General features: G+C 40.7%; 5 protein-coding genes across 11 annotated transcripts; 3 read left to right on the top strand and 2 right to left on the bottom strand.

Annotated features, from left to right (window-relative positions):
* The first annotated feature begins 747 nt into the window (after positions 1 to 747).
* Positions 748 to 16,295, top strand: LOC6629118 (ATP-binding cassette sub-family G member 1). Of its 4 annotated transcripts, none has more exons than XM_070208998.1 (11): positions 6,488 to 6,647; positions 12,499 to 12,913; positions 13,037 to 13,329; positions 13,748 to 13,893; positions 13,978 to 14,216; positions 14,283 to 14,557; positions 14,941 to 15,109; positions 15,169 to 15,269; positions 15,341 to 15,496; positions 15,562 to 15,770; positions 15,837 to 16,295. In XM_070208998.1, the coding sequence occupies exons 2-11, from the start codon at positions 12,823 to 12,825 to the stop codon at positions 15,973 to 15,975; spliced, it is 1,818 nt and encodes a 605-aa protein (XP_070065099.1). In that variant the 5' UTR covers positions 6,488 to 6,647; positions 12,499 to 12,822; the 3' UTR covers positions 15,976 to 16,295. The 4 variants fall into 4 exon arrangements, with proteins under 4 accessions (XP_015028356.1, XP_070065099.1, XP_070065100.1 ...); XM_070208999.1 differs by lacking the exon at positions 6,488 to 6,647 and adding an exon at positions 12,245 to 12,285; XM_015172870.2 differs by lacking the exons at positions 6,488 to 6,647; positions 12,499 to 12,913 and adding an exon at positions 748 to 844.
* A 299-nt stretch (positions 16,296 to 16,594) lies between these two features.
* Hrs (Hepatocyte growth factor regulated tyrosine kinase substrate) lies at positions 16,595 to 20,343 on the top strand. 2 transcript variants are annotated; one of them, XM_015172871.2, is made up of 5 exons: positions 16,595 to 16,756; positions 16,933 to 17,017; positions 17,080 to 17,344; positions 17,968 to 18,324; positions 18,402 to 20,343. In XM_015172871.2, the coding sequence occupies exons 1-5, from the start codon at positions 16,726 to 16,728 to the stop codon at positions 19,860 to 19,862; spliced, it is 2,199 nt and encodes a 732-aa protein (XP_015028357.1). In that variant the 5' UTR covers positions 16,595 to 16,725; the 3' UTR covers positions 19,863 to 20,343. The 2 variants fall into 2 exon arrangements, with proteins under 2 accessions (XP_015028357.1, XP_002052111.1); XM_002052075.4 differs by having other exon boundaries at positions 17,968 to 18,330.
* Positions 20,344 to 20,751: 408 nt separating this feature from the next.
* LOC6629120 (uncharacterized) lies at positions 20,752 to 22,445 on the bottom strand. Of its 3 annotated transcripts, XM_070209001.1 has the most exons (3): positions 22,349 to 22,445; positions 21,927 to 22,275; positions 20,752 to 21,857 (listed from the first exon to the last, which is right to left on the bottom strand). In XM_070209001.1, the coding sequence occupies exons 2-3, from the start codon at positions 22,230 to 22,232 to the stop codon at positions 20,778 to 20,780; spliced, it is 1,386 nt and encodes a 461-aa protein (XP_070065102.1). In that variant the 5' UTR covers positions 22,233 to 22,275; positions 22,349 to 22,445; the 3' UTR covers positions 20,752 to 20,777. The 3 variants fall into 3 exon arrangements, with proteins under 3 accessions (XP_070065102.1, XP_002052112.1, XP_032294581.1); XM_002052076.4 differs by lacking the exon at positions 22,349 to 22,445 and having other exon boundaries at positions 21,927 to 22,296; XM_032438690.2 differs by lacking the exon at positions 22,349 to 22,445 and having other exon boundaries at positions 20,752 to 21,874; positions 21,927 to 22,067.
* Positions 22,446 to 22,890: 445 nt separating this feature from the next.
* Cwc25 (CWC25 spliceosome associated protein homolog) lies at positions 22,891 to 24,747 on the top strand. The gene is made up of 3 exons (XM_002052077.4): positions 22,891 to 23,031; positions 23,097 to 23,313; positions 23,369 to 24,747. Exons 1-3 carry the CDS (start codon positions 23,014 to 23,016, stop codon positions 24,637 to 24,639), a joined length of 1,506 nt encoding a protein of 501 aa, XP_002052113.1. The 5' UTR covers positions 22,891 to 23,013; the 3' UTR covers positions 24,640 to 24,747.
* Positions 24,748 to 25,046: 299 nt separating this feature from the next.
* Positions 25,047 to 26,684, bottom strand: LOC6629122 (phosphoglycerate kinase). Its single transcript, XM_002052078.4, has 3 exons — positions 26,523 to 26,684; positions 25,487 to 26,431; positions 25,047 to 25,420 (listed from the first exon to the last, which is right to left on the bottom strand). Exons 1-3 carry the CDS (start codon positions 26,582 to 26,584, stop codon positions 25,180 to 25,182), a joined length of 1,248 nt encoding a protein of 415 aa, XP_002052114.1. The 5' UTR covers positions 26,585 to 26,684; the 3' UTR covers positions 25,047 to 25,179.
* Positions 26,685 to 27,722: the final 1,038 nt, after the last annotated feature.

Here is a 27,722-nt window from a genome sequence, read left to right as displayed (position 1 = left end):
CACAGAAAATATATTTCACAGCACTTTCAAGCCCACATTATTTTACATATATATATTTTTTACTAAGTAATAATACAATTTTTAAATATTATTGAATATACATTATTTAAATGTATGTATATGACAAAAAAAAACTTGAATGATTTTTTATTGGCATAAATTTAATTATTTAACTTAAAATCGGCGATAAAACAATTCTTTTGTCTAAATATCAGTTAAATAATGAACTCCTATATAAAAATATAATTTTTATATTTTCACTTTTTTTTCACTTTAATTAGCATAAACATTTAGCATAGCTCAGATTTTTTACCTTTTTCGTTTCTTGCACGGTGCATTTTATAGACATGATATGGGGATAATATAATAGACATATTCGTGACTAAGAGTCATATTAAAAGCATATATTATTCTGTCCATCAAAGCTCGAATCATCATTAGGCTGTTATTTTCATTAAGTCACTGTACCCGTACTTAAATATTTTTAGTGAGTTCTCAAGATGACTTTCAGTGGCTCAAAAGCCCTACTGAGCATTTAAATCTAACGAGCCAGCTGACAACGCACAATAAAAACCTACAAATTGAATTCTTAGTTATGCAATTACAAATGTTTAATTAAAGTAACTTATAGAGGGTTTTTTAATTGCCACTAAAAGCGAAAGGTTATTGTGCATAAAGCTAGTTTGAGTTACGTACATAATAAAACACCTTGGTACATATATTTTATAGGCACTTTGAAGATCTAAAAACCCAAGGATCAAGATGAATTGGTCAGTCGAGCCAAATACGCCCCACATCAAGTTCAAGGATATCATCTATCAAGTGGAAGACATCAAATCGAAAGGTAATCGAACTGAAAACAATTAAAAGCCCATTAATCCCAAATGCGTTTAAGAACGTTTCTATTAGTTACATTTTCACACACGTGATTGGAATGCAATATGAGATGATTCAATAAATAATTCGCAGCTAAACGATTATTCTGTCAACAGTTCGGTTGAAGTTCTTTGGCCTACATTGGAATTATCCACACGTATTAGAAATTGAGCTGCTGTACACACAAATCATGTCATATCGGACTGCTTTGCATTTTACTTAAAAGTAAAAGTGATGCGGGAAAAATTCCATTTAGCTAACATGATTTTCCAATATAAATATGCAACCGAGAAACGGGAAATATATATATATATATATATAGAGATTTCTGTGTGAGCTGTGTGTATCAACAATTAATTATATGTCTGTTTGACGTAAATGCTCTAATTTACCGGGTAAACGAGCTCAAAGGTGTTTATGCATACAGCTAGAGACGTGTGTATTTAAAATTCAATACTCTTTTATGAAATTCTATTGACACAATTACTAACACTGTAATTGCCTTTAATGCAAGAGTGTTAAGAGCATTCTCTACTATTTATTTGGATATCCCAGTTGCTAAACTAATCTATCCAGCATACTCATAATAATATGATAATAATAATTAATAATATATAATAGCATGATGATTTCTTACTATAAGTGATTAGAGTAAAGCTATTTCAAGAACCTCCGGACTTTACCAGCAACCAACTCTGAGACGTTATGAAAAAAGCAACATTTCAAGCAACAGTGGGAGAATTGTCAGTGTGGCCTTTTCTATAACCTATGATTTTCTCAACTTCCCGCTGCTCAACTTTCCATTCAGCCAAGTATTTGTTTAATCAACTCAATTAAAACATCCTTGAATTAAAAATAAAAAAAAAATATTATATAACATTCCAATCGCGTCTCCACCTACCGTCCTCCATATTTAATTATTCAGCTAAATGCTCTAAGGCCCATAAAACCTATTAACTCCACCAGATGCAAATCTAAATTATAGTATTATTAACCATTATCATAAATTCCAAAGTGTTTAAAGAAAAGATGCACACAAAAAAGCTCATCTTAACAATCTCATGGCTATAATTAAAATGACTTTATGGCCGAAGAAAAAATATTTAAAACTTAAAATGAGATCTGTTGATTAATAGATTCGAAGCTGCAGTTCATTGAAATGATCACAATTTAACAGATACAACAACAAAGTCTATTGCGAGTTCACTCAACCGTAACTGAGAGTCGTGACGACATTTCGCTTTCCAGTTCCCCCCTACAAGGCCGGCTCTAGCCGGGTGTCTGGGAGCGCCAGCGGGAGCGGACTTTTTTTTTCTTAAATATTATATTTTGGCTAGCCGTCGCGCTACCAAAGAGTGTAAGCCTGTTAGATATTTGATATACTCGCTCACAAGGCGAAAAGAGTATATAGGTTTTTGTGCAATGTCTGTCCTGCTGGTTGCGACTTGATAGACGGAAGAAATACTCACGTATAACCAAATAAACTGTTTGGGGAGTGAGTGAGTAAATGCAGTATGAAGACATTTGTTAAGCTCTTCTAAAGAATAATTCAGCGTTTTCCTTCCTACGCACTCTGAAGGCGTGATAAATTCTAGATTTTGAGCAAGATTAACTGAGCTTGGTATGCAGACAATTGATGAGCTCCTCCAAATATTGATCTAAAAATATTTTACGTACACCTAATAGGGGCATGGTTCATTTAGGCAACTAACCTGTTTAAAGCTCTATTTGGACTGTGAACGAGTATTCAGCAATCACTTACACCCGACGGCATCATTCTCTCTCTTGTTGTTGTTGTCAGTTGTTGTTGTTTGATTACTATGCAAAGAAGGCCAGCCGGTTGTTGGCGTTGCTGGGAAGTCGGGCTTATGTATGTAGCTTCTCAGTGTTCGGTGTTCGGTGTTCGGTGTTCGCTGCTCGTTTTCAATGTCAATGTCAAAAGCGTTTGCGATCGCATGTCGAATCAAGCACGCAGTGAAATTCGCCGCCTCAGTTCGAATTATGTGATCGTTTTTGTTGTTTCTATTGAATTACAGACACACACACACACACACACACACACACATACGACATTTGTGGGCATGTATTGCATTTTAGTAAATTACACGAAACCAACAAACATTGAGCACCATGACTAGCCACAAGCTACTATATATTTTTTAAACAATTGCTGTCTTGACATAGCAACAGGTTTCGTACTGAAGTTCCGTATGCAATAGACTGTGCTAGACAAATGTCGTTGGCATAGACATGGGCTTTCCTCGCATTCGGAGACGCGAAATATTATAATTAAATATATTTGATAGAATCGAAATGGGTGCTGCACAATTGAATAATATATACTTATATTTAAAAGCAAGTTACCTAGGTTCACGGACAGACAAATCCAATCCGTCAAAGAACCATTTGCCGACAACATAATGCAAAATGTCTCTAGTTTCCCAGTAGCTGTAGCCAACCACGGATTGATAATACTGAATTCCACAGATTTTGAATTTCGTTCTGGTTTGACAGACAGATCAGTTCTCAAAGCAAATATTTGTGCAACAAAACCAAAAAAGGTTCCATCCAGAGTGTCGTAGGTTCGTTTAAGACGTAATTTGAATTTATAATAATCTAAGCTATTCAGAGATAGCATTCGTTTTGGTAATTTTTTCCGTAGCTGAGGCGGTTGATCATTTAAACAACCTTTAGCCCCAATTAAAATTAAATAAGCGAAATAAAAATATATTTTAAGAAATATTCCTTCTGATAATTTTGTTTGTTCTGCTTATTGTTTAACACTTCGATACCCCTGTTTTATTGAAATGCTAATATATTACAATTCCACTAAATTTAAATTCAATATTTTTTTTAAAATTATGACAAACTAAATTGTGCTATATTAATAATCTGACCCCACAGAGCTTAACCACAATAAATACACGGAGAAACCCAGTAACAAGCTCAGAATTGCAGCAAAATATTTCAGCTTAAACAAATATACTTGTGCACACATCATAAACAAATAAAACTGTCTTGCTTCTGATAAGAAAGAATCTACATTTCAAATATTTATAGTCTAGCTCACGTAGTATCTCAGATCGATCTAAACGTACAGACAGACGTGACTAGGTTGTCGTTCTTATAACTAAATTTTGCCCTTGATAGGAGATCGCATATATATCGTACTTTTCTTGGCACTCAAATCAAACAAAACAAATCTTTATAAAATATTAGCACATAATGAAAATCCGTTAAAAATGTCAGCTATTTATGGTTAATTCATTTTTAGTTAGCATAAAAACAGCTAAAATAGACAAACGGGCGATTGACATTCAAGTATTTGTTAAGTACTTTACATATTTCATGACAAAGCCATATAACCTGATAAAGAAAACCTATATGGTATTTAATTTCTAATACTAAAGGAAACATTTATCGTAATAGTAATGATAATAATAATGAAGTTCTGTTTGGAGTCCTCAAAATATTTGGAAAAACACTAAATAAACTAGATTAATGAAGTACCTTTGATATAATTGCAATATCTATATTAAACAAAGCCCAAACTCACCCTTTGAATGGCTTTGTTTATTAAATTGCATTTTTATCTGCGATGGGGTCCGACATATTAAATATTCTATTATGTTTTTGTGCTCGAGCTCAATTCTGATAAGGCTATCAGTAACAATATGAAGTTTAGCAATTAGTGGGAAAGCCGTTGATATAAATGTCAAAATTAATATAAATAAAACAAGCTAATAAAATATAACCATAAATTAGTTAGCGATATTTGAGCGTCATCTGCCCATCATTAACTCCATTATTTGGATTCATGATGTTTGCTATATGAAGTGAGCAATATTTTGGCCTTAAATCCAGCTGGAGTGTTTCCTAATCATTCGTTATATAATCACAATTATTACTCATCAGTTTGAGTAGCTTCTTTTGTGCTCCTGCAAAGTTGTGCAATAATTATCTGCTAATTCAGAAGCGAAGTCGTGTGGATGCAAAGGTTAGAATAACTAGTTAACTGGAATCTCGCTATCAAAGTGGCAACTAATTAAGTATTCCACAGCGTATTACGCTTTATCAAGAATTCATTATATTGTACACTTATGGGAGAACTTGTAAACATCATACTGCAAATGGCAAATTGCCTTTCATTTATGTGTCGTATTTAAACAACAGAATGAAAGGCCACTTATCGGCGGAACGGAGGATTAGAGCTGCACTTGAGCAAGATTTAAACAACAATTATATGTGAATATAAACAAATTAATTCCCATTCCTACAAAAACAAGCAATTATAAATATTTAAAATTTGAATTTCACTCCAAAGAGGATTTAGCTATAACAAAGTCTGAGCAAATGCAATATGTTAACATTAATACGATTTTATCTCGCAAAATTATACTCATTTTGACGGGCGAAAAGATTTAGTCAGCATATTTACCCAGTTTCAAGCTGAGCCAAAAAACAAAGATAAGATTGTATTTAATTTATAAATAGCAAGATAATTCCGATCGCAAAAGCAGAATCTTCTCATACTGAGGGCAATCAATTGTCTTCTTTTCAAGCAAGTTGTATGCAAGTTGTTCCCATTGTAGCTGTAAGATATCAAAGTTCGAGTTTGATAACCATTTTGTGTGCTATTAAAAACAACATGAAACTTTTCATTTCAGTTTTCGATTAAGATAACTATTGTTCTCGTGGGAACTATTTGATTAGGCTCTCCAGTAAAAACTTCTGTCACATCAATAACCTACAGAAAAGTCAACAACGTATGCTGTTCAGATAGATGAACCTGACTTTAAGCCGAAATCAGTTCAATCATGTCAGGGAAATACAAACAAGACTTCTTTACCAAGTGAAAAGGGAAATACTATACATAATTAGTGAGTCACTGAAGAAACCTAGAAGCGTATTTATAAATGGCATTAATTGTCTGGCGGGTGAGCATTTTCTGGTTTTTAGCTATCGAGCTGACCAGTTAAACTGTGCTTTGTGCATCGCCAAGCATACTTGTGCAATACTATGGGAAAACTGAACACCCAGACGCGGAGAATTCTAACACAAATCACTTGAGAGCTGTATCAAAGTGAGCAGCCCAAACAAAATAGGAGACATGAGACGAGACCCAAACAAAAACAGAGAATGAAACAATTCTCTCGAAATGCTGAACTTATTGTGCGCTCATTTATTGTGGCTGGCTTGGTGATCATTTTATTAATAAACATTAGAAAACAATGAAAGACCCCAGCGAGCGATTCTGTCGCTCTCCAAAAGATATCTACATACGATATCAGAGACCCCGCAACGCTACAGAAACTATTTGCGCGAGTTCCGTTCCGTTCCGACAACGTCGTCAACGGCTGCCTGAAAGTCGACCCAGTCTCAGTCTCGTGCCGCATTTCGAGCGATTCGGAAGTGTTTTTCGAGAGATACTCAAGTGCACAAATACGCTAGCATAAATATATATGAATATATATATATATATATATATCTATCCATATATACTCAGACGTTTAAAAAAACAAAGAGTGGTACCGCCGCGCGTGTTACAAATCCAAAAGCAAAATCGCATTTTAATATACGGTTTTTTTTTTCGAATTTATAAATAAGTAGAGAAATATTCAAAATTGTATGCAAAACTCTGCATCGGTTCGTGTTCTTTAACGAGCCAAGCAAATTAAAAGTATAGGAAGTGTATTCGAAGAATTCAAGTGTATTTGTTTTGCATTCATTTTCATTGAATTGAATATCAAGTGCAACTCGTGAATCAACTCGTGAGTCGCTCAACGAATTTGACACAATTACAAAACTAAATACGTAAAACCTAATTGAACTATTTGTAGCTTTGGTTTCGATTTCAATTCTTCGGTGCCTTTTTCCTATTCTTCATTCGCAATTTTCTTGCTCGCATTCGTAATGAAATCATGTAGAAAATGGAACACACAAACACATATATACATATATATATATATATATTGTGTGCACATGTATGTGTGAAAGCAACAGGCTACGCAGCAGCAGCAGAAAACGAAAAAAAAAGTCATATACACAAAAAAGCGAATCTATTATTCTTTCTAGATCAAAGTTCAATACATGTTTTTTTCTTATTTTTGGCCCGCAATATGGTAAATATCATATATTTGCGGATATTACGCATACGCCACATACGCCGCATACGACACCCCAAATATGCCGGATTAGGTCTTTGTTTTATCAACCGCAATTAATTATCCGTGCTGTAGACCATTTTAACGACTTTCCTGTGTGCAAAGAAATTATATATTTATTTACATTTTATTAGTCCAGGCAATTATTGTTGCCAAATCGCGATGATATCACCCATAGCGCCCACAGATACCCCAATCCCTTTCCCTTTCCCGTTGCCGTTGCCGTTCCCGCTGCCATTGCCGTACCCGTCCCGCCAGAACCATCATCATTGTCACTGGCAACATGGCGAGGGACGTTGGGACAGTGTCAACATACTCAGACTCGAGGGCGTGAACAACTATAATTTGTAATGCAATACGCTCCGGTTTGCATAGAGTCCAACAAAGCTTCCAACCCAATATATATATGTACATATGATAGATACATATACCAACATATATATGCATATATAAACAGAAAATAGAAACAGAAGCAACGAAATGTCTCCCTGTGTGTTAGTGCCCAACCCCATCTCTAGCGCTTATCTTTCAGAGTATACAAATTACTTATCAGACATTGCCAAACATCATGGCAAACTATATATGTACATATATATAATAACCGCCAACATGAGAAATTCTATCCCAAATGAGCTAAAGGTGTTTTCTTTTTATGGGTTGGGCCCAACCACCTGTAGCCAGACACACAAATACATGCTCGTCTTTGGAAATTCTATTGTACTTGGTAACAAGTAACCAGAGTAATGGGTTCCTGCCAGTTCTTATATACATTATGCCCTACCACCTGTAGCTATATACTTATATATATGCTGTTCTCGGGGCTGTTAACTAGAATACGGTCTGCCCTCATATCGTATTATTATGCCCTTGGGATTGAGTGCAACTAACCTGTTCTTAATCAGTCTGAAAAGCTGAGCCCGGACTGACACACCAGTTCGTGTCTATGACACATAATTTCAACTTGAAAAATTATATTTACGAATTGTGCTTCGCTCGCTATTGACTGAAAGTGATTATACAACTCGAGCCGGCATAATTTTATACTGTGTCATAAATGTAATATTTTAATAGATCTATTGACTTTGTGAATCCATTAGGCTGATTAACTATTTGGAATTCAAATGCTTTCTTTGCCAGTTTTCGAATCTGCTGAAATTTGTTAATTACTTTATAGTACAAACAGTTATTATATATTTTTTCTTAATTTATGATCGAACTTACTTATTGCCGATATTTAATTGCATAATTATTGTTGAACTTTGCTTGATTTATAGGATCCAGAGATATTGTCAGAGATAGAGTCTCAGACCGTAAACAAATTTTAATTAGCGGAAAAACAATCCAATTATTATACAAATCTATCCGAAAACGATTTATACAATTGATTTATACAATTTTATTCCGATCTACAAAAGTCCTCTAAGAATGCCCACAGCCATAAAGATATATTGCTAAAATCCGAAACAGATTTATATAATTGTTTTCTTCAGTTCGATTCTGAACTACAAATGTCCCCTAAATAATCAGGCACAGCTTTAAATATAATTGTTTTCTGCGGTTCAATTCTATTCTGTTCAACAAATGTTTTGTTAATACTTGGTTTGCATTGAGATAAAAACGAGTCACAATATGAATGCTCGCCCCATATGCTAAGTAAATTTTTGGTAATTTATGTTAATAATTAATATGTCAGTTGCCATAATGTGGCACGCTTAAGCCGATTGCCCACATAAATGTTTATTAAAAATGACTTGCCAAGAAATTATGGATCAACTTCTAGTTAAGGTTCATTGCACGGCTGTTGAGATTTGCAATGCTTTCAAAAAAAAAAAAACAAAAAACAGCGCAGACACTAAAAAAACCGAATCACGCTGAATATATTGATTTCTGTAAGGGCTTGCCATGCAGTTTGTCATATTTGTTTATGTAAGCTTCTGATGACACTTTAAATTAACAACCTAGTGCTAGTCAATCGGTCGAGTGACGATTGCACTTAGCTTTATAGCTGATTGAATATTCTGGAGTTTAATTGGAAGCCCCTTTGCCGGACCGGACAATGCGATCTTTAGTAAGCTAATCAGTTGCATCTAATTAAACTAATAGCATTATCAACATTGATAGTCTTATTATTTTATGACGCGTTGCAATTCACCTATTGCCAAAGATAACACTAATCTTTGCACGTGCTTGGGTCCCAATCTCTTGGGTCTGTTTTATTTATTTAGCTGATTATAGGTTTCGATAACCTTGACGCATGAGGGATCAACTCTGACTAGAAGAGAGATGGTTATGATTCCTTATAAGTACCGGGCCTTGAAGCATGTTTGATATTAAACACATTTCTTTGCAGTTCATTTGTTTATGCAAATACCTGCTAACATACTATAAATAATTTGTTTATGAAAGCGAGAATTCGAAATGATCAATAATGTTATGTTTACTTTAACTACAAATGAAAATTTACGGACAGTATTAGAAATAGATCAGATGCGTATTGATTGATATAGCCAAAGTCTGCCTCACGCATTCAAGAGCTTCTATATATAGTTTAAACATATAGCAAATCATTTAATATCATTTGTTTTTATTGCTCTGCATAGAATAGATTTTTCAAAGTTTCCTTCAACTTCATCTAATAGACGACTATCTTGTGGTCTTAATGCAACAAGAAAGAATGCCAAGCTTAGGCACACCGAAGCTTTATAACTCTTGGAGAAATATGGCATGGAAAACTTAAAGATTTCATGCCAAGAAGTTTATCATAAATTTGTAGATGGGTATTATCAAATTACAAGTAGAGTATCATAATTGTTATCTTTTTTTGTAGCATGCAAAATTTGCTGAAACCCCGTTAGCTTTAATCTCTGAGAACGATGCCTTTTAATCAAACGACTGCTGACTAGGACAACAAACTGTGCTAAAGTCTTTAGATAATCACAAGTTTCATTTATAATAATATTCTTAAATAGATATCTTGGTAGCCGCACAGTTTGCATATAATTATATACATTAGATATTCAAGAAATTGTGAAAAAGCCAACGACAATGTTAATACAATTTACTTTAATTGATAGCAAGTGGCATACCCGACTTCTGGTCAAGTGTTTGCGTTCCCAAGCCACAATATCTAGCACATAATATATGTATTTATTGCATTCACTTACCGACCTGCAGTTCAGCGTCGTGGACGAAGGACAGCGCCCTTTCCACATTGACATATTTATATAGTTCATGCACATGGCAGGGCTCTTAATGATGGTCTTTGGAGGAGTCATGAGAACCTGAGCGCCTGGCTTTGCTGGCCTTATTTGGCTGTGCACTTCCACGCGTATTGTTTCCATCAATGCTATTGACATTTTTCAAAGGCTTTTTGTAAGACTTGCTTGAGTCATTAATTCAATGGTCACGTAGTAATAAAAAATTCTAAAGCCAGTCTGAGGCTGCGCGCTGCGGGCTGCGGGCCAGGCCATTCAAAACGCAGGAATTTCGTTGCGCAAGCTGAGACAAATGCCGTAAGAAATGAACAAACAAACACATAGGCCAAAGCAAGAAAATGCTAAACACACCATCCGCTGCAAGCCGCTGTACCCCGCTGTACCCCCTCAAAAGGCTACTTCAGATTCACTTTTCGCGGTTTCAACTGCGACGGTCGCCGAACCTCTGACAATCAACTGTTAGTTGAGCTGCTGCTGCTGCTGCTGTTATCGTTGTTGTTGTTGCTGCTGTTGCTGCTGCTGCTGCTGCTGTTATTGTTGCTGCTGCTGTGCAGCGACCGCGACGGTCTTGACGGTTCTTTTTTTTCAACCTTTTTCGGCTAGTGTTTTTTTTTTTTTTCAAGTTTTTGTAATTCGAATTTTGCAATTTGTGCCATTTTTTGATGTTTTATTTCTGTTTGACGACGACTTGATGTCCACAAATGCCATTAACAAATGCCATATTTTTTCAAGTTGTTCATCCCAAGTGCTTGTTGTTTTTGCTACTGTACTTAATGTTGTTGTTGTTGTGGTTGCTGTTATTTACACAGTCTTTGTCTGTTCTACGCCTTTAACTGTCTTCGTCTTCGTCGTCGTCGTCGTCTTCATCAGCTTCAGCTTCAGCTCATGCGCGCATTGCGGCAAATTTTTTTATTACCGCAATAGAGATTTCACAAAAGCTGAGCATAGTTGATTTCGTGAGGCTGTTTGTTACCTCAGGTTGTTACTAAATTATTTAAGACTTGGTCTAACTATTTTATTTTCTATAATATTTTGTTGAATTTTGTTCACTGCTCTTGTTTTTAGCATAAATTAATATGTGTATATTTGTATTTATTTATATTGTTGCTTTTTGGCATATAATTTAAAAGATATTTTTAAGCTTTCGGTTCGGTTCACAAAAAACTTGCTCATGAACTGGTTATCTGAGCTCAAAACATAAATAACCATGAACAAAATAAGCACATTATTTTTGCATTATCTAACAAATGAAGTTAAACAAGCCTAAAATAAAAAAAAAGAACACGATCAGTATTTCAATTCCTCTTGTATATATAACAAGTATAGGAGCGTCGGTGTTGTCCTATCGACCAAATAATACCTATCAGTTGTTTGCACTTTATGTTTGCATATTCATTTACAAAATTCACAAAATATCATGAGAGAGCACGCATATCTTCTCTGGGCAAAGCTGTGCTAACCAGCCATTATTATGATAGACCGGTGACGGGAAGGTCGTTTGCAATTTATTTCATTCTATGGGCCACTTGTTAATGTTTTTATAATTTTTATTGTTTTTGTATATATTTTTGTTGTATTTTAATTTATAATATATATCTTTTTGATGTATGCATATTGTGTTCGTTGTTGTTGACTCACGAGCTATATAGGAATTTTTGTATGTGTCGGTTCTTATCGCCGAAAAAATGTCTACGACCGAAACTTAAACTTGAAAATTTTATATTAAACATCGCTCGATTGTTGACTCTTTTATTTTGTTGTTGTTTTTACTTAGCTGTCGACGCGTTTTGCATTGCCAAATTGAATTTGATATGCGTATTATTACTGTTGTTGTAGGCTCTTCTTTGTTATTGTATTATTCCATTTATTGGATTCTGTTTTGTTTTCAGTCGCAGTCGCAGTCGCTGCCGCCGTCGGCGTCGGCGTCGCAGTCGCTGCGCCAATCGACGTCGCGACGGCCGCTCAGTTGTTGCCAGTTGCTTCTTCCGCAGTTATCAGCTGTTCGTCTTTCTGGCCGATTGCGCGCATGCGTAAGTTAGCAGCGGCTTTTCGTGATTGGTTCAGTGGTCTTTTTTTTTTTTGTTGTTTTTCTTTTTAGTGGTTTATGCAATGGTTCAGCGGTTCAAGAGCTTGACCCAGAAGTACAGTTGCGCGCTCCAATTATAAAGAAACAAGCTGCAGCCATGTAGCAAAAAGTGTTTTGTCATAATTTTGATTTGCTTTTTATTTACATTTTTTTTTAGAGCCTGTAATTAAACATTTATGTAAAGTTCGCCTTGAAAGAGAGGTCTCTTGCATTATAAAAGTGTAACAATTATAAATTGCAGCAATGATTATGCATTAAAAAGTATTTAACAATAGCACTTGCTAAGCGAAATTTAAGTGAATTCCGAAACACAACGAAACAGTGACAAAAAAATTGTACAACCAAAAATAAAAAAAAAAACAAAATAATTAAACAAAAAACAAACAAAGCAGATGCACGCAAGCAGCGTAAACAAATAATTTGATTAAGCAACAGTAAACAAGAATTAAATATATATATATATATATATATATATACAAACATGGATAGTAGCAAATTGTTAAAAAATGTTTATGGCATCGATATACACTTTGAAGATCTCGTCTATCAGGTTAATGAGTCAAAGCGAAAAGGTGCGTAACACATTCTCGATTCTGCTCAAATCAAAATTAATAAATTACTCGCTCTTTGTATACGACATTTGATACCCTTTTTACAACACATTTCTAACACAAAACATTCTTGATTTTTTGCAGAAAAAAAGAAGGTGCTCAAGGGCATTACGGGCACATTTAAATCGGGCGAATTGACTGCCATTATGGGCCCTTCAGGGGCCGGCAAATCTAGTCTTATGAACATTCTGACTGGCCTTACCAAAACCGGCGTAACGGGCACCATTGAAATTGGCCACAAGGCGCGCAAGCTGTGCGGCTACATTATGCAGGATGATCATTTCTATCCCTTCTTCACCGTGGAGGAGACGATGCTGCTGGCAGCAACTCTCAAGATTTCCAACAAATGTGTTAGCATGAAGGAAAAGCGCATTTTGGTAAGCATTCCAGCCTCGAAGCACAAATGACAGTTTTTTATTGGAAAGTTTTGCTAAGCTTTAATCAGCTTGAAAGCTGCACAAAGCTTAAATCAGCATAGGCGCGCTTTTAAAAGCTCCAACTGACATGCAATTTGGGCAGGGAATTGAACATCCTTGAATGCTGTTTGCACTAAAAAGCTTACAGATATCCAGTACAGTGTAACACCCGAAGCTTTAGCTTAAAAGCTTTAATCAGCTTTAAACTAAAAAAAGCTTTTAGAATACAAATGAGAAAATACTAAACTAAACTAAGCTACCTTAATGTAGACTTGCCCCGATTAAAGCTTCTTAAAGCTCTCGAAAGCTTGTAAACGCTTTATTGCTCGTTATTTCACTGTTGCTCAAATTGTTAACCTTTTGTGCTTGTGCTTTTCAGATCGACCACTTGTTGAACACATTGAAGCTAACCAATGCGAAGCAAACGAGATGCTCGAAGCTGAGTGGTGGCCAGAAGAAGCGCCTATCCATTGCCCTGGAGCTGGTAGACAATCCCGCAGTGCTATTTTTAGACGAGCCCACAACGTAAGCAAGAATAGAGAATGCAATCAATGCGGAAACCAGTTGCTGACTAACATGTGCTTACCTTGAAATTGTAACCATTCGCAGGGGCCTGGATAGTTCGTCCTCATTTGACACCATACAGCTGCTGCGTAGTCTGGCGAACGAGGGTCGCACCATTGTGTGCACAATCCATCAGCCATCGACGAACATTTACAATCTGTTCAATCTGATCTATGTGCTCAGTTCGGGTCAATGCACCTACCAGGGCACGCCCCAAAATACGGTGATGTTTCTGAAAACGATCGGACTTGAATGTCCCGCCTACCACAATCCAGCGGATTTCTGTGAGTAGCTACACAATTGTGCCCAATCAGGCAATCATTAAAAATCTTTCGTTCGCCACGTGACAGTGCTGGAATGTGTGAATGGTGATTTTGAAGATCACACCGAGGCCTTAACTGAATGCGCCAAGGACACGCGCTGGCGATACGATGTGTCGGAAACGCCATCCGAAACGCAAGTGGCCAAGTTCAATGAATCGCACACCCAAGGCCAGGCAGCCCAGCCCAAAATACAGAAGGTGGACTCAACAAAGGAACTCATTAAACACACCTATCCGCCGCCCGAATGGATGCGTTTGTGGCTGTTAATTGGACGTTGTCACTTGCAATTCTTCAGGGATTGGGTGCGTAAGACAAATCTGTTCTTCTATTCATATTGTTTAAACTCTAGAAGAGACCAAGATATCAGCCGGGACAAGATCCGATTGACCATAAAAGATACCATATAAAAGGCTATTACAGACCTTTATACACACGCATTGCAGAGCAAAAGAAGTGGAGTGCGGGTAGAGTAAGAATAACATAAGGAAAAGGGAATAAGACAGAGATAGAGCGGGGTAGATATAGAGTGCAAGAGATTCATTTAGAAAGAGAGCACGAGAACCTTTTTGTATTACTTGTATTCGTGAGAATCGCATAGTAGGGCAATATTCACCAATACATATATGTTAAAAACCTTTATACCCTATATATTTGAGTAATGATCATAATCCTGTCTTTCTTTCAGACCTTAACATATCTTAAGCTTGGCATGCATATACTTAGTGCTATCATGATTGGCCTGTTCTTTGGTGATTCCGGCATAAATGCAACCAAGCAAATATCGAATGTGGGCATGATTATGATACACTGTACATACCTCTGGTATACGACCATAATGCCGGGAATATTGCGCTGTAAGCTATACGAGACACAAATCTTTTCAATTAAACACAACTGTCCGGATTCGTTGTAGATCCATTGGAGATTGAGATAATCAAGAAGGAAACCTTTAACAATTGGTACAAGCTGAAAACCTACTACGTGGCCACCATGATAACATCGACACCCGTGCATGTGAGTACATAAATATTATATAGACATTTTCAATACGCGCCTACAATAATAATCGTCGCATTGCCTGGCAGATAATCTTCTCCACAGTTTATATAACTATTGGCTACATGATGACCGATCAGCCGGTTGAACTGGATCGTTTTGTCAAATACCTGCTGACGGCTGTGGTCGTAACCATCTGTGCAGATGGCTTGGGTGTATTCCTAGGCACAATACTGAATCCGGTGGTAAGGCAGAGAGAGACACATACATATTTGGGAGACGATACAAGTATTATTAATTATTTTCTCAGAATGGCACCTTTGTTGGCGCCGTTTCGACGTGTTTTATGCTCATGTTTTCGGGTTTCCTGATCCTGCTGACGCACATACCTCCCGCATTGCAATTCATTGCCGCCCTATCGCCGATGCGCTATGCCCTGGAGAATATGGTTATGTCGTTGTATGGGAACCAACGCGACAAGCTAGAATGTCCATCGAACGAATTGTACTGTCACTTCAAGTAGGTTTCGACGTGTTTCAAAATGAAAATGAAAAAGTGTTTGACCAATTTATTCATGTTTTACAGAAATGCCATTACGGTGCTACGTCAATTTGGCATGGAACATGGCGATTTTGGCTATAACATCATGATGATTCTGGGCCAAATATTGCTATTCAAGATCATGGCCTACTTTACACTCAAGCGTAAAATCAAATCAATTTGATTCGTTTTAGTGGCCTAGTATTGAGCTTAATATAAATTAAATGTGATTTTATGTTACTTATCGCTTAGTTCAAGTGAACTATATTTTACATCGGCGTGTGATACTTTAACTAATGCTACCTGTTGCTGTACTACATACTACGTGTAAACATAGCGAATATAGATTTTATACGGTTATACAATTTTTCATACGCATGTACATACATATAAAGGACTATACATATGTATATATGTCATTCGATTAGTTATCAGATAAAATAGGACATAGTAAGAAAATTGATGTACGAATAAAATGGACAAGTTAATAGAAAAGAAACTTTATATCCAAGACTTTTAATCTTCTGATCATAAGAAAAATATTTTTGGAATCTGCCTAATGTAAACTCCTTTTCAGTTGATAGAGCACAGTATCAAAATTGATTTTCAGTTTGTAATTTAATTTCAATGGCAACTCTTAGTTTTTATTTTCACAAATAATCAAACAATAAAATTCACTTTTTTTGGGTTTTGAATTATTTAAACACTACAATTATCGCGCGCGTCGCCAATGGCTTTGCACAGCCCTGACCAGCTGACTTATCGTATATCGATAGTTAAACGATAGTACACCGTCCAAATTGGTCATCACTAACAGACGAAAACAGCAACCAGCAATAATAGGAGCCGAGCACGGAATACATAAATAAAACTCATTATTAAAGCTTAAAAACTACAAATATAGAGCTTGTAATAGTATTATATCAAATACAAAATGTTTCGCTCTAGTTTTGACAAAAATCTGGGTAAGTGACGCATTACAAATGGCAGCCAAATAAGCTGAAAAATAATGCAACAAAAGTGACTCATCGACAAAGCGCTGCAAAAAAAAAGTATAACAAAAAGGGGGAATGAACCTGAAACGCAATTAATATGCTTTAAATTTGGTGTCTGATGATGAATTTTATTTGCCATTTCGCAGAGAACGCCACAAGCCACTTGCGCTTGGAGCCAGATTGGCCCTCAATTCTGTTAATTTGCGATGAAATCAATCAAAAAGATGTCACGTAGGTGCTATGGAAAATAAAAATGTCTCTTCTTTGTTAATTGCTCAGATTTCGCTTTGCAGACCAAAAAATGCCTTTGCCGCCATCAAAAAGAAAATGAACTCGCCAAATCCACACTCAGCATGCTATTCCCTGCTGGTGCTCGAGAGCATTGTGAAGAACTGCGGCGCACCCGTGCACGAGGAGGTCTTCACCAAGGAGAACTGCGAGATGTTTAGCAGCTTCCTGGAGCAAACGCCACACGAAAATGTGCGCCAGAAAATGCTCGAGCTAGTCCAGACCTGGGCCTATGCATTTCGCTCATCGGACAAGTATCAGGCCATCAAGGTGAGTTACGGCCCAAGAAACCCGGAAATATTACGATCTCTCGCTCTCGCACGAACGCTAATCGAATTAGACGTGCGTATTTCCATAAGCTCTTGAAATGCACTTGAGCTACATATATTTCAACTTCTTAGGCTTGAGCCTAACTTAAATTTGTTTGCCCTCTACAGACAGTGCAAAGTCTGATAGTATAGAAGACTTGGTCGCCTTTAGATATAACCTGCTTGAATGAACGCTGCTCTGCATCTGCCATGTGTCTACAAGGGTTTTGAATCTTCATAAAGCCGTTCAAAAGTATTCTCTTCAGCTTACTGAAGCCTCAATTAAGAAGCGCTTGGTTTCATTTCGTTTTGCAGTTGTTGGATGATCAACAGGCTGCTATAGCTTCTCAATATATACGAATAGGATTCGTCTAGGTTCCATCTGAGTAAAGTTTATACGAATTTGAGCTTTGTGTTTAATTCAATTAGTTCAATACATGTTCAACTTTTTATTGTGCTCGAACTGAATGCCACAAAGCACATAGTTCGGGCACAAAAATTAGTAAGTTAGCTTTAAAAAATAAAAAAAAATCACTATTTTGAAATGTAAATAAATAAACAAAACAAATTGGTGTTATTTTATAGGATACTATGACCATACTGAAGGCCAAGGGGCACACATTTCCGGAGCTGAAGGAAGCGGATGCGATGTTCACCGCCGACACTGCGCCCAACTGGGCGGATGGTAGGGTCTGCCATCGCTGCCGTGTGGAGTTTACGTTCACCAATCGCAAGCATCATTGCCGCAACTGCGGCCAGGTGTTTTGTGGCCAGTGCACGGCCAAGCAGTGCCCGCTGCCCAAGTACGGCATCGAGAAGGACGTGCGCGTGTGCGATGGCTGCTTTATGGCGCTGCAGCGTCCGGCAGGTGCCAAGAGCAGCACGCGCGTGGCGGACAGCGACCTGCCAGCGGAATATCTGAACAGCTCCTTATCACAGCAGGTGCAGGTTGGTTTTCTGGCGTTGCCTCAACAGCGAAATAAACTAAATCTTTGAATTGTTTTCTTCTATTCGAAAAGACGCCTGCGCGCAAGACAGAGCAAGAGCTAAAGGAGGAGGAGGAACTGCAGCTGGCCCTGGCGCTTAGCCAGTCGGAGGCGGAGAGTAAGAAGCAACCGCAATCGGTAGCTACCTATCGCATGCAGCAGCGCTCGCCCAGTCCGGAGCCGGCACAGCCACAGGTGACCGTGCAGCAGCAGGAGGAAAGCAACCCAGAGTTGGCCAAATATTTAAATCGCAGCTACTGGGAGCAGCGCAAAATTAGTGAATCCTCTTCCATGGCCAGCCCATCGGCGCCTAGCCCCATGCCGCCAACACCGCAACCACAGCAGCAACTGCTCCAAACGCTGCCCATGCCAAAGAACGCCGATGAGGTGCAAATTGATGAATTCGCGGCCAATATGCGCACCCAGGTGGAGATATTTGTCAATCGCATGAAGTCCAACTCGAGCCGCGGACGCAGCATTTCCAATGATTCCTCGGTGCAAACTCTCTTCATGACGCTCACCTCGCTGCACTCACAGCAATTGACCTACATCAAGGAAATGGACGACAAACGCATGTGGTACGAGCAGCTGCAGGACAAGCTGGCACAGATTAAGGACTCGCGTGCCGCGCTGGATGTGCTGCGTCAGGAGCATGTGGAAAAGCTGCGTCGCATTGCCGAGGAACAGGAGCGGCAGCGACAGCTGCAAATGGCTCAAAAGCTCGAAATTATGCGCAAAAAGAAACAGGAGTACTTGCAATATCAGCGCCAACTCGCACTGCAACGCATTCAGGAACAAGAGCGTGAGATGCAGCTACGCCAGGAGCAACAGAAGGCCCAATATCTAATGGGTCAAACGGCGCCCTTTCCCTATCTGCCGCCCTCGGCAGTGGCGCCGCACGGCTCGCCCTCGCATCAGTTAAACAACGTTTACAATCCATACGTCGCTGCTGCTGGCTATCCAACACCCAATGGCCATGGCGTTGGTCAGTTTGCAGGCGGCATACCGCCGCCTGGCATGTACAATCCCGGCATAGCGCAGCCGCCGCCGCCGCCAGCTCCGGGCATGATGATGGCCCCACCGCCGGGCAGTATGCTGCAACAGCAGCAGCCGCAGCAGCAGCCTTCGCTTCCCGACAATCCATACCCGAATCCAGCTCAGGCCATGTTGTCGCAGCTGCCGCCACAGCAACAGCAGATCCCAACTCAGCCCCAGACCCAAGCCCAACCACAGCCACATCTGGCTCATGTTATGCTGCAGCAGCAGCAAATTGTGCAGTCGCATCCGCCGATTCCCAACACACAAGTGCCGCCACAACAGGCACCACCAGCGCAGGCAGCAGCACCACCCCCACCAGCTGCTCAAATGGAAATCAGCAGCTCACAAGTCCAGGCTGTGGCTGCCGCACCCGCACCGCCCCAAAACGATCCCGAACCGGCTGCTCCAGTCAAAGCTGCCGAGCCTGCCACAGCGGAACTGATTAGCTTCGATTAGACCAGAATTGTTGCCGCTCTTTTATAAAAACCAAGCAGACTCTTCACATTTATACCAATTCACACGCGCAGTTTTAATGAACGTATGCAGCTCAGATTATAGTTATTTCGTGTGAATTTTAAAGAAACGAACTGCAACACAGACTTATTGTATTCACCAAGTGTAATCGACTAAAGTATGCGCAGAATTTTATTATATTCGCAGTCGGATAACCGGAAGCTGCGTTTTTATTAATTAACAATTAACCCCTAAACCAAACTAGTTTTTATATATTGTTTTGTGTATTTAAATTCGCCTTTGTTTAGAGAAAGTTTCATTCCGGCGTTTCCTAATCAAATTAGCCAAAATAATTATGGATAACCGAGTATGGATTAAAAATCCATTATCCCACATATTATATAGGGAAGCGGTCTGAAAGTTGAGAAAGCTCCAATAGCTAAAAATCATTTTAAAACTAAATAAATTTGTATTAATAAAATGACCCCAAAACTGTTGCTCACTTTTTGAAGCATAAAAAAGTAAGAGGTTCTGGTCAGGAGCTCCCGACAAGGGGATACCCTGATCCCTCTTCCAACATCAACCGTATATATATTCTATTTTATAAGCTATATGTCAAGTTTGTAAGATTTACCAAAATCTATCTCTAGATCTAGCTGTTATAGGTTCAGAGATCCTTGCGTTCATACATACGGACGGACAGACAGACAGACGGACATGGCTAGATCGATTCGGCTGTTGGTGCTGATCAAGAATATATATAGACTATGGATTCGGAGATGCTTCCTTCTGCCTGTTACAAACACTTGGACACAAATGCAATATACCCTTATACCCACTTTTAATGGGTTCAGGGAGAAGCGAGAGCCACAACAATGAAAAATGCACAATATTGTAAAATTTCGAGTCTGCATTTTATTACTCGGCATTTGAAAGCGCCGCCACACCGGGCAGTTTCTTGCCCTCGAGCAGCTCCAGTGCAGCGCCGCCGCCAGTGGAGACATGCGAGACCTTGTCGCTGCCACCGAACTTCTTGCAGGCGGTCGCCGTATCGCCCCCGCCAACAATTGTCGTGGCGCCGTCCTGTGTGGCGCACACAACCGCCTGCAACATGTCCTTGGTGCCTTCGGCAAACTTATCATTCTCAAATAGACCTGGCGGACCATTCCAAACGATGGTCTTGGCCTGGACAATCGCGGAGCCGAACATTTCCATAGATTTTTCACCTATATCTAGGCCCATAAGGTCCTTGGGCACGCCCTGCTTTATGTCAGTGGTCTTAATTTCACCGGGATCCTTGTCCATCTTTGCAGCGCATTTGAAATCAACTGGCAAAAGTATTTCCACTTTCTTCTCCGCTGCCGTCTTCATAATGTCGTTGATCATTTTGGAGCCCTTCTCGTCGAAGAGCGACTTGCCTATCTCCATGTTGTTGATGATCTTTAGAAATGTATAGGCCATGCCACCGGCCACAATCATTTGATCGACCTTGTTCAGCAGATTGTTAATCAGTGGTATTTTGTCAGCAATTTTGGCGCCGCCCATTATGGCCAGAAACGGTTTTTTTGGATCGTCCAGCGCTTTGGAGAAATACTCCAGCTCCTTGTCCAGCAGAAAGCCGGCCGCACGCACTTTGTAGCCCTCGCCCATCATTGAGCTGTGGGCACGATGCGCCGTGCCAAAAGCATCGTTCACATAGATGTCTGCCAGTTGGGCCAATTTCTCGCGGAACTCTTTAACCTTTTGTGGATCGGCTTTCACCTTCTTGTCCTTATCTTTGCTGCTGCCCGTCTCCTCGGCATAGAATCGCAGATTTTCTAACAATATGACGGCACCCATTGGCGGATTTTTCGTTGCATCCAACGCTATTTCGCCCACAGAGTCTTCAATAAAGCATATGGGCTTCTCCAGCAGCTTTTCCAGCTCCTGGGCCACGGGCTTTAACGAATATTTCATATTCTTCTTGCCATCTGGACGGCCCAAGTGCGAGGCCAAAACCTGTGATCCAGAAGAAACTGTTAAAGGAACGCTTGTGGCCAAACATTGATAGCCTTGTTGACCACCTACCACAGATTTGGCTTTCTTCTCCAGCACGTGTTTAATGCTCGGCAGTGCCGCCACAATGCGCTGATTGTTAGTTATTTTGCCATCCTTCATCGGCACATTGAAGTCCACTCGCATAAAAACCCGCTTATCAGCCACATCCACGTCCTTTAGGCTTAGCTTTTTCGGCAGCTTACCATCGTCCTCGCATTCTCCTTTGTCACCATAATTTCGCACAGTGTGGAATTTGCAGCCATGGCTTACAAGTTTTTTTGACAAACACCATTGGCTAATTATTGAAGTCAAAAATTTCTGTTCTAAGTGCAACATGTTTACATAAATTTTAGTTCGTTTCTAATAACATTTTGAAAAACTTAACGAAAAAGCCGTTATGTCAAATCATTAATCACAGGGATGTTATTGCTGCCAAGTCTTAAAATACATACCAAGAAATTTGTAGACTCTAAACAAATATCGTTATTATGCTTTTAGCAATTATAACTTTAAGATGCTTTCATTTATTTTCACTTCCCGCTTTGCGGCCCTTCCTTATCAGTGCGCGTTACGTCGATAAATATTGCGATAAATGTGGCGGAGGTCGATAAATTTGCAGCTTCAGCTGTCGTTAAGAACAGAATTAAGGCTAGTACGCTGAGCTCGCAAGCTGTATGAGGATAATCTAAATTGTTTGCTTCTTTAACTTAGATTTATTTTCTTGTTTGGTTTGAATCTTGTCTGATGATTAATTCAGGCCAAGCAGCCTCGAAGCTGTAAAATAATACCAAAGAATTTAAATGTGCCTGCACTCTTTCCAGTCTTAGCTATGGATAATTTGTATCCCCTAGACTTTATCGAGCACCGTTCTTTCCTATATAATCGAATAAATAAATGTACTTTTCATTGCACGACACTCAAAAATTAAAGCATTAAAAATATTAAAAATATCTTCTGTGAGTTGCATACCATGCTTATGTGAAAAATGGATTTGAGCTGCATACCTCGCTTGCCGTATGTTGCAGCATACGGAAAAAAGAGAGGGAAACGCAGCGACGCTTATTTATACATATTTCCGTGTAATATATTGCTAAGGGAAACATAAACAGATCCCAACATGGGTGGCGGTGATTTGGTAAGACCCATTTGAACCACTTTTGGAATTCATATAACTTGAAATCGTAAATCTTCCTGGAATAGAACCTGAAAAAGTCATGGCATCCACACACTATGAAGAACCAAGAGCGCGTTTGGAAAGCGGAGCAGGCGAAGCAGGAGGAACAACGCAAATTAGATGATTTGCGCAAGGAGATCAACGAGGAGCGCGACCGGGAGGAGCTCAGGCGCATAGGAGAGAATTCTGGCGTTCTGTCCAGCAGCGGCGGCGGCGAAGCGAAGCTGGAGTGGATGTATAAAAGTATATTGAATCATTCTTAAACTCAATTCATAGCTAATCATTCAGCGTATTGCAGATAGCGCAGAGCTAATCAATCGAGAGGAATATCTGCTGGGACGCAAGATAGACAAATCCTTTGAACAGCTGCAGGCGGAGGAGCGACGTCAGGAGAGTACACTGGGTGTTAAGCAGTCCATAAACCATGTTGAGCACGAGTGTGTGCCCTTCTCAATACGGGAATACCGTAACTTGCAGTCCACCGAGCAGGTGGACATGCAACGCAAGACAATGGAAGATCCGCTGATGCTCATCAAGCAGCGGGAAATGGAATCGCGTCGGAAACTGCTGGAGAATCCGGTGCGACTTAAGGAAATCCACCGCATACTCAAAACAGAACAGGAACAAGCGACAAAACGCAACAAAAAGTCCAAGAAGAGCAAAAAGTCAAAGAAAAAGAAGGCCAGAAGCGATGATGACAGCGACAGCAACGATGACCTGGACAGAAAGCTGGCAAAGCAAATGAAGAAACTGAAGGGCGAAAGCACAAATGACGAATTCAAGCTCGACAAACTGCTGGATGCCAAATATCGTACGTTGACCAAGCAGCTGGACATGGCCACAAAGCACAAAAAGACAAAAAGCAAGAAAAAGTCACGGCGTCGCAGCCGTAGCAGCAGCAGCAGCAGCAGCGATGACAGCAACAGCAGCGCGGAGGAGCCGAGCAAACGGAGCAGGGAAAACAGGGCAAGACGTGGCAGAAGCAACAGCAAAGAAGCTGAGCCGAGCAAACAGACCAGGGAAATAAGAGAAAGACATGGCAGAAGCAACAGCAACACCGATGAGCGAACAAAACGCAGGGAGCGGCAGGAAGTCAGAAGGCATCGCGACGCTAGCAATAGCAGACGCAGAAGAAGCAGAAGTCGCAGTCCACATAGAGATCGAGATCAGCGGCCGCAGCGGAGAGAACCCAGCAGGGAGAGACGGCGACGCAGCGTAACACCGGAAAAACGTCCAGCTGTTCGACATGCGTCGCCAGCGGCGGCACGTCAGGCAGCGAAATCCAAGCCCAAGCTGAGCGAAAGTGAGCGTGAAGCGCGTCTGCGCGAGATGATGGACAATGCCACATGGCGGGAGGCGGATCGCACCAAGGCTGTGCACAAGCATCGCGAGGAATATGCACGCGAGGAGGCGCAAAACCAGGCACGCGACTTTGACCAACAATTCATCAACAAGCAGGTGAAGAAGGCCATTGATAATCAGACCTCCATTGGCAACCGCATACGTTCCAATCTAAACAATATACAGCGCACCTCGGCCGCCATGGATGCGAACTTTGCCCGCAAGTAGCTTCCGGACAAACACTTGGCCGTAAGTCCGTATTGTTTGCCTTAGAAAGTAGATTCACGATTAAGTCCATGGCCCATGCATTCTTCCTATAAAGCTTGTTTAATAGTACATGGCGATTTTATTTTGGTGCAAGCGTAGGAGTATAACCGACGATGGCATACACTATAACCAGAAATAACAACAAATGACACGACGGACGACGGATCTCCGGGTCCGTCTCAAGCTAACACGGGGTATACCCGATTCCGAAATTCCCTCTGTTACATTTAAGACAGACGAGACAGACCTGACCGGATCGACTCGTGAAGAATATATAGTATACACGGGCTTAGAAGTGACTTATTCGACCTAACACATATACTCGCAGGAAACAAGATCCTTAACAGCTCGAGCTGTTGTGTAGCTAGTTAACTTAGTATTCATTTTATTGAACTTTGGGGCTTACAGTATAAACGGTGTCTGGCGCAGCAATGATAGCATTAAGATTAATATTTCAGTGAGAGATAATCTTGGGTATTTATAGACTGGGGCTTGGGCCAGTTAGGCGTTGGATAGGGCAGCCACGCCTGGCAGTGTCTTGCCCTCGAGCAGTTCCAGCGAAGCGCCGCCGCCGGTGGATACGTGCGAGACGAGCGCCTCTGTGTTCCATTTGGCGCAGCAAGAGGCCGTATCGCCGCCGCCAATGATGGAAACGGTGCCATTCTTGGTGGCAGCCACAACGCCATCCATAATTGCCTTGGTGCCATTGGCAAAGTTGGGGAACTCGAACACGCCGGGTGGTCTGTGAGCAAATAGAACGAATCAATGACCGACCGATCGGAGAGTTTGTATAAAGGGTGCTTGTTACCCGTTCCAGACAATCAGCTTGGCACGCGCAATGGGCGCGGCGAAAAGCTCGCGAGACTTGGGGCCCACATCCAAGCCCATGTGGCCATCGGGAATGCCGCTCTCGACGGTGGCCTCGCTGACGGTTGCATTTTCGGCAAACTTATCGCCGCAGACGAAATCAACGGGCAAATGCAGCTGCACATTGTTCTTCTTGGCCTTGTCCACCAGATTCTGGACGATCTTGGAGCCCTCCTCGTCGAACAGAGAGCCGCCAATCTTCATGTTGTTAAGGACCTTGAGGAAGGTGAAGGCCATGCCGCCACCAATGATCATCTCATTGACCTTGTCGAGCAAGTTCTCAATGAGCTGGATCTTGTCGGCCACCTTGGCGCCGCCCAGAATAGCCAGGAAGGGATTTGGTGGCTTGTCCAGGGCCTGCGAGAAGTACTTGAGCTCCTTGTTGAGCAGCAAACCAGCCGCACGCTTCTCATAGCCATCACCCATCATGGAGCTGTGGGCACGATGTGCCGTGCCGAAGGCATCGTTCACATAGACATCGCCCAGCTTGGCAAGGCTGCTGCGGAACTCCTTGACCTTGGCCGGATCGGCTTTCACCTTGGCGCCAGTGGCGTCCACGCCCTTGCCCTCTTCCTCCAGGTAGAAGCGCACATTCTCCAGCAGAATAACGGAGCCGGGTGCGGGATCCTTGCAAGCGGCCTCCACTTCGCTGCCGACACAATCGTTAAGGAATGTTACTTTCTGGCCGAGCAACTTGGTCAGCTCCTCGGCAACGGGGGCCAACGTGTACTTCAGGTTCTTGTTGCCATCGGGACGACCCAGATGCGACATGAGCACCACAGACTTGGCCTTCTTGGCCAGAGCCAACTTGATGCTGTCCACAGCGGCAACAATGCGCTGATTGCTGGTGATCTTGCCTTCCTTGATGGGCACATTGAAATCAACGCTACGGCCGGAAAGTGAACAAGAAAATTCTTTTATGCAACATGCAGCCCACACAGAAACGAATCTTGACGCTGATTGGGAGCAGAACCTACCGCATTAGCACGCGTTTGCCCTCCAGATCCAGGTTCTCGATGCTCAGCTTATTAAAGGCCATTTTTGATGCTTGCCAAATTGGATCTAACAAACTTCTGGATACTTTTCGGTTGTGCGAATGCGACTTGACCCACAGCTGTGCGGCAATGTCAGCGCAAGGTCATTAATGGGTAGCATGATTAGGGTTGCCAATGCGCGCCAAACAATGCCGCAACACCCAAAACCCACAGCAAACAAACTGAATAAGATTTTAAATGAACATGAATATTAATCCAATTGGAGTTGGAAACTAATATAGCGCTTGCTCGTTTCCAATTTGCACCAATTGGATTTAGACCGTTGCTTATTCAAATCGCATGCAGCACTGGCAAGTGTGTTGAGTAACGTGTATGCGAAGTGTTGTAAATCAACGCATGGGCGTATCTCACTTTACTTGGCGCGGAATTCAAACAAACGAAATTAAAAAACTGATCTGCTAATTAAGCAAATGCAAATATTAGTGTGTAACTAATTTTTATTAACCAGCTGTTTAGGGCACAGACAAACTACATTAATCCAATAAAAAAAAAAAAAAACAAGAAAACTAGTTTAAGGTAAAAAAAGTTAGCGCATATCTGAAGCCAATTTCCTGATAGCGCAACTATTCAACGGGTGTATTCAATGAGTCTGTGTAATTATGTATTGAATAAATGAATGGATGCTACATGACAACGCAGCTCTAAGGCAATTGAGCACAGTTGGTGTAAATTTATTTGTTTTTCTTATGTGCTCTCGACCACAACACAGCGACGCACACACACACACACACACACACACACACGCACACGCACAGACTCACTCACTCAAACACAAGCAAACTCGAATGCATACATACAACTGGATATGAAATGACGCCAACATTTTGCTCTTTGCAAATGATTCATTCATGTGGTGCTCACCATTCGTACTCTTTGTCGTACAACCACCACCCGGCAACCGCCACCCGGCCCCGGTCAATCCACCCAGTCAAGCGTTCCCATTGCACCCAAATGCATGACGCAGATGCCAGCACAAAAGCCAGCCGGGCCGCAGCCAGAGGCCTATGCGAAAGCGTTGCAGTTTGACCCATCCCGATGCCGAGAGAAAAGAATTTTCCACGGCAGCTCGCACATCAAGTGACTGTGGTGGCTGAAGATAGGTGGGCGGGTCGAGGCGGTGCG

The sequence above is a fragment of the Drosophila virilis genome, chromosome 4 (genome assembly GCF_030788295.1).
Source record: "Drosophila virilis strain 15010-1051.87 chromosome 4, Dvir_AGI_RSII-ME, whole genome shotgun sequence".
Classification (NCBI taxonomy): Eukaryota; Metazoa; Arthropoda; class Insecta; order Diptera; family Drosophilidae; genus Drosophila; species Drosophila virilis.
Note: the sequence above shows the minus strand (reverse complement) of the source record. Positions and strands in the feature narration are given on the sequence as shown.

Excerpts from the sequence above, each read along its gene's own strand:
- LOC6629118 (XM_070208998.1), top strand. The coding sequence starts at position 12,823 with ATGGATAGTAGCAAATTGTTAAAAAATGTTTATGGCATCGATATACAC. Across the intron at positions 14,217-14,282 it reads CCACAATCCAGCGGATTTCT|TGCTGGAATGTGTGAATGGT; the intron begins GTGAGTAGCTAC and ends GCCACGTGACAG. Across the intron at positions 15,110-15,168 it reads AATGCCGGGAATATTGCGCT|ATCCATTGGAGATTGAGATA; the intron begins GTAAGCTATACG and ends GATTCGTTGTAG.
- LOC6629122 (XM_002052078.4), bottom strand. The coding sequence starts at position 26,584 with ATGGCCTTTAATAAGCTGAGCATCGAGAACCTGGATCTGGAGGGCAAA. Across the intron at positions 26,432-26,522 it reads GGCAAACGCGTGCTAATGCG|CGTTGATTTCAATGTGCCCA; the intron begins GTAGGTTCTGCT and ends TTCCGGCCGTAG. Across the intron at positions 25,421-25,486 it reads AAGCTGATTGTCTGGAACGG|ACCACCCGGCGTGTTCGAGT; the intron begins GTAACAAGCACC and ends ATTTGCTCACAG.
- LOC6629120 (XM_070209001.1), bottom strand. The coding sequence starts at position 22,232 with ATGTTGCACTTAGAACAGAAATTTTTGACTTCAATAATTAGCCAATGG. Across the intron at positions 21,858-21,926 it reads AGAAGAAAGCCAAATCTGTG|GTTTTGGCCTCGCACTTGGG; the intron begins GTAGGTGGTCAA and ends TCTGGATCACAG.
- Hrs (XM_002052075.4), top strand. The coding sequence starts at position 16,726 with ATGTTTCGCTCTAGTTTTGACAAAAATCTGG. Across the intron at positions 16,757-16,932 it reads TAGTTTTGACAAAAATCTGG|AGAACGCCACAAGCCACTTG; the intron begins GTAAGTGACGCA and ends GCCATTTCGCAG. Across the intron at positions 17,345-17,967 it reads ACAAGTATCAGGCCATCAAG|GATACTATGACCATACTGAA; the intron begins GTGAGTTACGGC and ends GTTATTTTATAG.
- Cwc25 (XM_002052077.4), top strand. Across the intron at positions 23,314-23,368 it reads GCTGGAGTGGATGTATAAAA|ATAGCGCAGAGCTAATCAAT; the intron begins GTATATTGAATC and ends AGCGTATTGCAG.